Genomic DNA, 11198 nt, shown 5'->3' on the forward strand with positions numbered 1-11198 from the left:
TCACTGGACAGTGATCAGGAGCAGGAACCCTGGCTGATTTCCCCCTCTCTCTAACCCAGGGTCACTGGGCAGTGATCAGGAGCAGGAACCCTGGCTGATTTCCCCTCTCTCTAACCCAGGGGTCACTGGGCAGTGATCAGGAGCAGGAACCCTGGCTGATTTCCACCCTCTCTAACCCAGGGGTCACTGGGCAGTGATCAGGAGCAGGAACCCTGGCTGATTTCCCTCTCTCTCTAACCCAGGGGTCACTGGGCAGTGATCAGGAGCAGGAACCCTGGCTGATTTCCCCCTCATTGTTATCATTAATTCTCACGAAGTAGTAGTAGCTAACGAGACCAGCATTTATTGCCCTTCGATCATTGTCCTGAGAATGTGGACCTTGTTCCTGAACCGATTGTGTTTTTATACAACGGGAGTGGCTTGCTGGTCCATTTTACAGGGCAATTCAGGGTCAAACCACATTGGTGTGGGATGGAGTCACCTATAGGCCCAGACCTCAAAGGATGACAGCTTTCCTTCCCTCAAGGACGAGCGACCTCATCGGGTTCTTACAACAATCCAACAGCTTCATGGTCACTGTCACTGAACCCAGATTTTTGTTAACTGTTCTTTTGATCAGTGCTGGAAACTGTTTGGAAAGACTTGTTGCTGAGTAAGGGTATTCTCGTCCTGTTTGTGTTTGTATATTGGCCTTCCTTGTGCCGGGTCTCTGAGCTCGGGGCAGTGTGTGGTTAAGGCTGCGGTCTGGGCCCAGGGTGAGCGACAGGCCCTGACTCTCCCTGTGGGAGCTGGAGTGGAAACACTCGGTGGGTTTCCTTTCCGAGAACTCAGCTGCTCTCGAGTCTGTTTACCAGAAGTCGGGTTGTGACAGCTGTGTGTCAGCAGTGGCCTGTTCACTGCGAACCGCTCAGTAACCGGGCCTTCCAGCTCAGGATATCCTCTCCAGCTTCCTCAACTCTATATAAAAAAAAAGACAAAGTGAGGGGGTCCCGGGGAGGGGGGTCCCGGGGAGGGGGCTGGACTGCTCAGGGGTCCCGGGGAGGGGGCTGGACTGCTCGGGAGTCCCAGGGATGGGGGGTCCCGGGGAGGGGGCTGGACTACCAGTGAGTGGAGGCCCGGGGAGGGGCAGTGAGAGGGGGGGCCCGGGGAGGGGCAGTGAGGGGGGTCCCGGGGAGGGGCAATGAAGGGGTCCCGGGAAGGGGAGGGGCAGTGAGGGGGGTCCGGGGAGGGGAGGGGCAGTGAGGGGGCCCCCGGGGAGGGGCACTGAGGGGGGCCCCGGGGAGGGGCACTGAGGGGGGCCCCGGGGAGGGGCAGTGAGGAGGGGCTGGGGAGGGGCAGTGAGGGGGGTCCCGGGGAGGTGAGGGGCAGTGAGGAGGTCCCGGGGAGGGGAGGGGCAGTGAGGGGGGTCCCGGGGAGGGGAGGGGCAGTGAGGGGGGGCTGGGGAGGGGCAGTGAGGGGGGTCCCGGGGAGGGGAGGGGAGGGGCAGTGAGGGGGGCCCCGGGGAGGGGCAGTGAGGGAGGCCCCGGGGAGGGGCAGTGAGGGAGGCTCGGGGAGGGGAGGGGCAGTGAAGGGGGGCCCGGGGAGAGGCAGTGAGGGGGGGCCCCAGGGAGGGGCAGTGAGGGGGGGCCCGGGGAGGGGTGGGGCAGTGAGGGGGGGGCCCGGGGAGTGGCAGTGAGGGGGGGGGGGGCCCAGGGAGGGGAGGGGCAGTGAGGGGGGGGCCGGGGAGAGGAGGGGCAGTGAGGGGGGCCCCGGGGAGGGGCAGTGAGGAGGGCCCCGGGGAGGGGAGGGGCAGTGAGGGGGGTCCCGGGGAGGGGAGGGGCAATGAAGGGGTCCCGGGGTGGGGAGGGGCAGTGAGGGGGGCCCCGGGGAGGGGCAGTGAGAGGGGCCCCGGGGAGGGGAGGGGAGGGGCAGTGAGGGGGGGTCCCGGGGAGGGGAGGGGCAGTGAGGGGGGTCCCGGGGAGGGGAGGGGCAATGAAGGGGTCCCAGGGAGGGGGGTCCCGGGGAGGGGAGGGGCGGGGAGGGGAGGGGCAGTGAGGGGGGTCCCGGGGAGGGGCGGTGAGGGGGGCCCCGGGGAGGGGCAGTGAGGGGGGGGGGGAGGGGCAGTGAGGGGGGGTCCCAGTGAGGGGGGGGCCGGGGAGGGGAGGGGCAGTGAGGGGGGCCCCGGGGAGGGGAGGGGAGGGGCAGTGAGGAGGGCCCCGGGGAGGGGAGGGGCAGTGAGGGGGGTCCCGGGGAGGGGAGGGGCAATGAAGGGGTCCCGGGGTGGGGAGGGGTGGGGAGGGGCAGTGAGGGGGGGCCCCGGGGAGGGGAGGGGAGGGGCAGTGAGGGGGGTCCCGGGGAGGGGAGGGGCAGTGAGGGGGGTCCCGGGGAGGGGAGGGGCAATGAAGGGGTCCCAGGGAGGGGGGTCCCGGGGAGGGGCGGGGAGGGGAGGGGCAGTGAGGGGGGTCCCGTGAGGGGGGTCCCGGGGAGGGGCGGTGAGGGGGTTCCCGGGGAGGGGAGGGGCAGTGAGGGGGGTCCCGGGGAGGGGATGGGCAATGAAGGGGTCCCAGGGAGGGGGGTCCCGGGGAGGGGAGGGGCGGGGAGGGGAGGGGCAGTGAGGGGGGTCCCGTGAGGGGGGTCCCGGGGAGGGGCGGTGAGGGGGGCCCCGGGGAGGGGCAGTGAGGGGGGGGGGAGGGGCAGTGAGGCGGGGTCCAAGGGAGGGGAGGGGCAGTGAGGGGGGTCCCGGGGAGGGGAGGAGCAGTGAGGGGGGTCCCGGGGAGAGGAGGGGCAGTGAGGGGGGCCCCGGGGAGAGGCAGTGAGGGGGGCCCCGGGGAGGGGCAGTGAGGGGGGCCCCGGGGAGGGGAGAGGGTGCCCGGGGAGGGGCAGTGAGGGGGGCCCGGGGAGGGGCGGGGCAGTGAGGGGGGCCCCGGGGCGGGGCAGTGAGGGGGGGCCCGGGGAGGGGAGGGGCAGTGAGGGGGGCCCCGGGGAGGGGAGGGGCAGTGAGGGGGGGGCCCGGGGAAGAGTCGGGGCAGTGAGGGGGGGCCCGGGGAGGGGAGGGGCAGTGAGGGGGGGCCCGGGGAAGAGTCGGGGCAGTGAGGTGGGGCCCGGGGAGGGGAGGGGCAGTGAGGGGGGGCCCGGGGAGGGGAGGGGCAGTGAGGGGGGGCCCGGGGAGGGGGAGTGAGGGGGGCCCGGGGTGGGGAGGGGCAGTGAGGGGGGGGGCCCGGGGAGGGGAGGGGCAGTGAGGGGGGGCCCGGGGAGGGGAGGGGCAGTGAGAGGGGGCCCAGGGAAGTGTCGGGGCAGTGAGGGGGGGCCCGGGGAGGGGAGGGTCAGTGAGGGGGGGGTCAGGGGAGGGGAGGGGCAGTGAGGGGGGGCCCGGGGAGGGGCAGTGAGGGGGGCCCGGGGTGGGGAGGGGCAGTGAGGGGGGCCCGGGGAGGGGAGGGTCAGTGAGGGGGGGCCCGGGGAGGGGAGGGGCAGTGAGGGGGGGCCCGGGGAGGGGCAGTGAGGGGGGCCCGGGGTGGGGAGGGGCAGTGAGGGGGGGCCCGGGGAGGGGAGGGGCAGTGAGGGGGGGCCCGGGGAGGGGAGGGGCAGTGAGGTGGGCCCGGGGAGGGGAGGGGCAGTGAGGGGGGTCCGGGGAGGGGCACAGGGTGAAAGTGATCGAGAGGGGAATACGGAGAGAGGCGGAGCTGGAGAGATACTGAGGGAGATTGGAAGAGAGAGAGAGGGAGATAGGAAGAGGATGAGGCACGGAGAGGGAGATGTGTAGAGCCAGCGAGGTGCTTTGTGTCTGAGCTCCCTCCCGCCCTCCTCCCCTGTGGGTGCTGACTCTGACTGGGGCAGTGTCCACGGACCCTGGCTGCTCTCTGCCCGCCCCAGGGGTCCTTCTCCAGTGTGTGAGGCCAGGTAATGAATGTCGGCCGACAATTCAATCATGGACGGGTCATCACAGCCGACTCCCACACACTTTCCAGCAGGAGATTGGCTGGGGCGGCACAGGCCGGGATTGGAGCCTGGGCCATTCCTGATCTGTGTCTGCGCGTGAGGCTCAGTTGCTAGTCTTCTCTTTTGCAGAGAGAAGAGCCCAGCCTTCGCAATTGTTCCCGAAAGCTGCATCCTCTCAATTCGGACAGCACCCTTGTCGATCTCTGCTGCACTTTCTCCAGTGCTACAATATCCTTTGTGTCGTATGGAAATCGGCACGGTGTACAAGAACTCCCAAGTGTAAAAACATGTGTATTTATAGCATGATTACTTCATCCTGTGGAGTGATTTCAACATCACCACTCAATAGCGAGAGAGCGAGGGTGGGGAGAGAGCGAGGGGGGGATAGAAACAGTGCGGGGCTCCCTCAGCATTGCCCCTCCGACAGTGCGGCGCTCCCTCAGTACTGCCCCTCCGACAGTGCGGCGCTCCCTCAGCACTGCCCCTCTGACAGTGCGGCGCTCCCTCAGCACTGCCCCTCCGACAGTGCGGCGCTCCCTCAGTACTGCCCCTCCGACAGTGCGGCGCTCCCTCAGCACTGCCCCTCCGACAGTGCGGCGCTCCCTCAGTACTGCCCCTCCGACAGTGCGGCGCTCCCTCAGTACTGCCCCTCCGACAGTGCGGCGCTCCCTCAGCACTGCCCCTCCGACAGTGCGGCGCTCCCTCAGCACTGCCCCTCCGACAGTGCGGCGCTCCCTCAGTACTTCCCCTCCGACAGCGCGGCGCTCCCTCAGTACTTCCCCTCCGACAGCGCGGCACTCCCTCAGTGTTCGCCTCGATTATGTGTTCAATCTGTGGAGTGGGATTGAGGGATATGGGGAGATGGTGGGCTGGACTGTGGGCCTGAGCCACGAAGCCCTGACTCGGGCGGGAGGAGGAGGGGAGGGAGGGAACGCAGTGGGACCTCGCCCTGCCTAGCTCAGAGTGCGCTGCCCGCCTGCTGGACTCCGCCAGTAACCGTCTCTGCCATTGTGCCCTAGGTTGCAATCTGGACGCGATCCACGACATCACGGTGGCCTACCCCTACAACATCCCGCAGACCGAGCGGGACCTGTTCACCGGCAATTTCCCCAAGGAGATCCACTTCCACATCCGCCGCTACCCAGCCGCCCACCTGCCCATCTCTCTGGACGGGCTACAGGAGTGGTGCTGCCTTCGCTGGCACGAGAAAGAGAAGCTACTGCGCAACTTCTACCGGGGCAACCGGACCTTCGACAGCTCGGGGCACAGCCAGCTGCAGGATGAGAGTCTCGGTCAACCCCATGTCCTGCCCCAGAGTCTCAGCCAGATCCGCACTCACAGCCAGAGCCAGCTCCTGGTCAGGGGTCAGAGCCAGAGACCGGTGCAGGTCCAGGGTCAGAGCCAGATGCACTTCCTGCGCCGGGTCATGGGTCAGCCCTTGGATCGGACCCTGGGTTGGATTCAGAAGCGAGGTCAAGTTCAGGATCAGGATCAGGGTCAGGGTCAAGGTCAGGGTCAGGGTCGAGACCACGTGCCCCTCCCTCCTTGCAAATCCAGCGGAAGGGTCTTCCTCATCAAGTTCTGCTCAATCCTGTACTGGACAGCTTTTGTGTGCGCCATGTTTGTGGTGATCTGGTCCTACACCCTGGCCAGGTGGTACTTTGCCAGCGTGGCGATCTTCTTCATCGCACAGGAGAAGGTGTTCGGCGGCTGTGAGATGATGGAAATGGCCGTCCACAACAGGAGGAAGCCACAGCGCTCGAAGGCGAAGCAGTGGGCGTCCGGCGGGGGCCTCGACCGAACCGGCCAATCCCGGGGCTCGTCCCTCTGATCCGGCCAATCCCGGGGCTTCTCCGACCGATCCGGCCAATCCCGGGGCTCGTCCCTCTGATCCGGCCAATCCCGGGGCTTCTCCGACCGATCCGGCCAATCCCGGGGCTCGTCTCTCTGAACCGGCCAATCCCGCGGTTTCTCCGACCGATCCGGCCAATCCCGGGACCGATCCAGCCAAACCCGGGGCCTTGCCCACCGATCCGAGCAATCTCGAGGCCTCTCCGACCGACCCAGCCAATCCCGGAGCGTATCCGGCCAATTTGGTCAATCCCGGGGAATCTCTGGCCAATCCCGGGGCATCTCCCACCAATCCGGCCAATCCCGGGGCATCTCCCACCAATCCGGCCAATCCCGGGGCATCTCCCGCCAATCCCGGGGCATCTCCCACCAATCCGGCCAATCCCGGGGCATCTCCCACCAATCCGGCCAATCCCGGGGCATCTCCCACCAATCCGGCCAATCCCGGGGCATCTCCCACCAATCCGGCCAATCCCGGGGCATCTCCCACCAATCCGGCCAATCCCAGGGCATCTCCCGCCAATCCCGGGGCATCTCCCACCAATCCGTCCAATCCCGGGGTATTGCCCAACAATCCGTCCAATCCTGGGGCATCTCCTACCGATCTGGCCAATCCCGGGGCATCTCCCACCGATCTGGCCAATCCCGGAGTTTCTGCCATTGATCCGGCCAATCCTGGGGCTTCTCCAATCGATCCGTCCGATCAAGGTGGGACCCCGTACCCCAGTGAGAGTCAGTGTGTGTGGGACTGTACCCCAGTGAGAGTCAGTGTGTGTGGGACTGTACCCCAGTGAGAGTCAGTGTGTGTGGGACTGTACCCCAGTGAGAGTCAGTGTGTGTGGGACTGTACCCCAGTGAGAGTCAGTGTGTGTGGGACTGTACCCCAGTGAGAGTCAGTGTGTGTGGGACTGTACCCCAGTGAGAGTCAGTGTGTGTGGGACTGTACCCCAGTGAGAGTCAGTGTGTGTGGGACTGTACCCCAGTGAGAGTCAGTGTGTGTGGGACTGTACCCCAGTGAGAGTCAGTGTGTGTGGGACTGTACCCCAGTGAGAGACAGTGTGTGTGTGGGACTGTACCCCAGTGTGTCTGATGGTTTAGCACTATGCTGCACTGAATACCTAGAATGATAGAACCTTACAGCACAGAAGGAGGCCATACGGCCCATCAGGCCTGTGCTGGCTCTTTGAACGAGATATCCAGTTAGTCCCACCCTCCCTCCCGTTCCCCATAGCCCTGCAAATTTCTCCTAGCAAGTATATTGAAAGCCTGTTGGTTTTGAGATGCATTCACGTGGATGTGGAAGAACAGGGGCAGCCATCTGTAATCGCAGCCTGCAGCTTCCGGTTACTGGCGAAGATTATACCTCAGGTGGACTTTGTTTCCTGATGAGACAGTGAAGATTGATCAGTCATCATTTTACATTCGTGGAGAGAATCACTCGGTGTGCTTTTAAAATGAAAATGCCCAGAACATTTGCTGATGTTTGAACGATGGATGTTTCTGTGAGTAGCTCTGTCTGCTCTCCTCGTTCAACACTATTTCTGTTCTTTTTAATCAGAATTGCTGATGCTAATAAATCTCTTCAGCTCTTCATCTCCGCTCTGTGCTTCTCATCACTGCCTCACACGTCAAGATGGGCAGTGGGTCAAACCTTTTACTCTCTGGGCCCTGCACACAGATCCAGTCCCAGAAAGAAGGGGGCAGAGCTCTATGCCTGTGTCCGCCCGTACCCCTGTCCTCCTCACTGTGTGTGTCCCTGCCCACCTGTGTCCCTGCCCACCTGTGTCCCTGCCCACCTGTGTCCCTGCCCACCTGTGTCCCTGCCCACCTGTGTCCCTGCCCACCTGTGTCCCTGCCAGTGTCACTGTGTCTCCGTGTGTCCGTGCCCACCTGTGTCCCTGCCAGTGTCACTGTGTCTCCGTGTGTCCGTGCCCGCCTGTGTCCCTGCCCATGTCACTGTGTCTCCGTGTGTCCGTGCCCGCCAGTGTCACTGTGTCTCCGTGTGTCCGTGCCCGCCTGTGTCCCTGCCCACCTGTGTCCCTGCCCACCTGTGTCCCTGCCAGTGTCACTGTCTCCGTGTGTCCGTGCCCGCCTGTGTCCCTGCCCATGTCACTGTGTCTCCGTGTGTCCGTGCCCACCTGTGTCCCTGCCCATGTCACTGTGTCTCCGTGTGTCCGTGCCCGCCAGTGTCACTGTGTCTCCGTGTGTCCGTGCCCACCTGTGTCCCTGCCCACCTGTGTCCCTGCCAGTGTCACTGTGTCTCCGTGTGTCCGTGCCCGCCTGTGTCCCTGCCCACCTGTGTCCCTGCCAGTGTCACTGTGTCTCCGTGTGTCCGTGCCCGCCTGTGTCCCTGCCAGTGTCACTGTGTCTCCGTGTGTCCCTGCCCACCTGTGTCCCTGCCAGTGTCACTGTGTCTCCGTGTGTCCGTGCCCGCCTGTGTCCCTGCCAGTGTCACTGTGTCTCCGTGTGTCCGTGCCCGCCTGTGTCCCTGCCCACCTGTGTCCCTGCCAGTGTCACTGTGTCTCCGTGTGTCCGTGCCCACCTGTGTCCCTGCCCATGTCACTGTGTCTCCATGTGTCCGTGCCCACCTGTGTCCCTGCCCATGTCACTGTGTCTCCGTGTGTCCGTGCCCGCCTGTGTCCCTGCCCACCTGTGTCCCTGCCAGTGTCACTGTGTCTCCGTGTGTCCGTGCCCGCCTGTGTCCCTGCCAGTGTCACTGTGTCTCCGTGTGTCCCTGCCCACCTGTGTCCCTGCCAGTGTCACTGTGTCTCCGTGTGTCCGTGCCCGCCTGTGTCCCTGCCAGTGTCACTGTGTCTCCGTGTGTCCGTGCCCGCCTGTGTCCCTGCCCACCTGTGTCCCTGCCAGTGTCACTGTGTCTCCGTGTGTCCGTGCCCACCTGTGTCCCTGCCCATGTCACTGTGTCTCCATGTGTCCGTGCCCACCTGTGTCCCTGCCCATGTCACTGTGTCTCCATGTGTCCGTGCCCACCTGTGTCCCTGCCCATGTCACTGTGTCTCCGTGTGTCCGTGCCCGCCTGTGTCCCTGCCCATGTCACTGTGTCTCCGTGTGTCCGTGCCCGCCTGTGTCCCTGCCCATGTCACTGTGTCTCCATGTGTCCGTGCCCACCTGTGTCCCTGCCCATGTCACTGTGTCTCCATGTGTCCGTGCCCACCTGTGTCCCTGCCCATGTCACTGTGTCTCCATGTGTCCGTGCCCACCTGTGTCCCTGCCCATGTCACTGTGTCTCCGTGTGTCCGTGCCCGCCTGTGTCCCTGCCAGTGTCACTGTGTCTCCGTGTGTCCGTGCCCGCCTGTGTCCCTGCCCATGTCACTGTGTCTCCGTGTGTCCGTGCCCACCTGTGTCCGTGCCCACCTGTGTCCGTGCCCACCTGTGTCCGTGCCCACCTGTGTCCGTGCCCACCTGTGTCCCTGCCCACCTGTGTCCCTGCCCACCTGTGTCCCTGCCCGCCTGTGTCCCTGCCCATGTCACTGTGTGTCTCCACATGAGCCTCCCCCGCCCCCCCCCCCCCCCCCCACTTCATCTCACTCTATCTGCAGAACACTCCATTGCTTTCTCCCTCATGCTCTTATCCAGCCTCCCCTCAAATACATCGATACTATTCGCCTCAACCCCTCCCTGTGGCAGCGGGTTCCACATTCTCACCGCTCTCTGGGTAAAGAGGTTTCTCCTGAATTCCCCATTGGGTTTATTAGTGACTGTCTGATATTGATGGCCCCTAGTCCCACACTCCCCCACAAGCGGGAGCATCTTCTCTTTGTCTACCCTTTCAAACCTTTTCATAATCTTAAAGGTCTCCATCAGATCTCCCTCAGCCTGTTTGAGAGAAAAGAGCCCCAAGATGGTTTAGCCTTTCCTGATCCCTATAACCTCTCAGTTCTGGTATCATTCTGCACCTTCCCCAGTGCCTCTGTATCCTTTTCATAATATGGCGACCACAACTGATATATACTCCATCTGATCATACAATTACAACACGGGAGGAGGCCATTCGGCCCATCGTGTCCGTGCCGGCCGACCAAGAGCTACCCGGCCTAATCCCACTTCCCAGCTCTGGGTCCGTAGCCCTGCAGGTTACGGCACTTCAGGTACACATCCAGGTACTGTTTAAATGTGGGGAGGGTTTCTGCCTCTACCACCCTTTCAGGCCGTGAGTTCCAGAACCCCACCATCCTCTGGGTGAAGACATTTCCCCTCAAATCCCCTCTAAACCTCCCCCCAATTACTTTAAACTTATGCCCCCTGGTTGTTGACCCCTCTGCCAAGGGAAACAGGTCCTTCCTATCCACTCTATCCAGGCCCCTCATCATTTTATACACCTCAGCCTCCTCTGTTCCAGTGAGAACAACCCCAGCCTATCCAATCTTTCCTCATAGCCACAATTCTCCAGTCCCGGCAACATCCTGGTAAATCTCCTCTGTACCCTCTCCAGTACAATCACATCTTTCCTGTAATGTGGTGACCAGAACTGCACGCAGTACTCCAGCTGTGGCCTAACCAGTGTTTTATACAGTTCAAGCATAACCTCCCTGCTCTTGTATTCTCTGCCTCGAATAATAAAGGCAAGTATTCCGTATGCCTTCTTAACCACCTTATCTACCTGGCCTGCTACCTTCAGGGATCTGTGGACCTGCACTCCCAGGTCCCTTTGTTCCTCTACACTTCTCAGTGTCCCACCATTTAATGTGTATTCCCTTTCCTTGTTGGCCCTCCCCAAATGCATTACCTCACACTTCTCCAGATTGAATTCCATTTGCCACTGCTCTGCCCACCTGACCAGTACATTGATATCCTCCTGCAGTCCACAGCTTTCTTCTTCATTATCAACCACACAGTCGGTTTTAGTGTCATCTGCAAACTTCTTAATCATACTCACTACATTCAAGTCCAAGTCACTGATACATACCACAAAAAGCAAGGGACCCAGTACTGAGCCCTGCGGAACCCCACTGGAAACATCCTTCCAGTCACAAAAACACCCATCAAACATTACCCTTTGCTTCCTGCCTCTGAGACAATTTTGGATCCAACTTGCCACTTTGCCCAGAATCCCATGGGCTTTTACTTTCGTGACCAGTCTGACATGTGGGACTTTATCAAAAACTTTGCTAAAATCCATATACACTATATCATACGCACTGCCCTCATCGACCCTCCTGGTCACCTCCTCAAAAAATTCAATCAAGTTAGTCAGACACGACCTTCCCTTAACAAATCCGTGCTGACTGTCCTTGATTAGTCCGTGTCTTTCCAAATGAAGATTTATCCTGTCCCCCAGGATTTTTTCCAATAATTTTCCCACCACCGAGGTTAGGCTGACTGGCCTGTAATTACTCGGTCTATCCCTTTCTCCCTTCTTAAACAACGGTACAACATTAGCAGTCCTCCAGTCCTCCGGCACCACACCTGAAGCC

At 62.6% G+C, this 11198-nt stretch overlaps 1 protein-coding gene across 2 annotated transcripts in view; it reads left to right on the plus strand.

Annotated features, from left to right (window-relative positions):
• Positions 1 to 7359, plus strand: part of lclat1 (lysocardiolipin acyltransferase 1) — a 65540-nt gene extending 58181 nt beyond the window's left edge. For both annotated transcript variants that reach the window (XM_070870683.1, XM_070870684.1), the window contains one exon: positions 4935 to 7359. In XM_070870683.1, the coding sequence (XP_070726784.1) occupies positions 4935 to 5746 (812 nt within the window). In that variant the 3' untranslated portion in view covers positions 5747 to 7359. The remainder of the gene's footprint in view (positions 1 to 4934) is intronic.
• Positions 7360 to 11198: the final 3839 nt, after the last annotated feature.

Source organism: Pristiophorus japonicus, unplaced genomic scaffold, assembly GCF_044704955.1.
Source record: "Pristiophorus japonicus isolate sPriJap1 unplaced genomic scaffold, sPriJap1.hap1 HAP1_SCAFFOLD_160, whole genome shotgun sequence".
Classification (NCBI taxonomy): Eukaryota; Metazoa; Chordata; class Chondrichthyes; family Pristiophoridae; genus Pristiophorus; species Pristiophorus japonicus.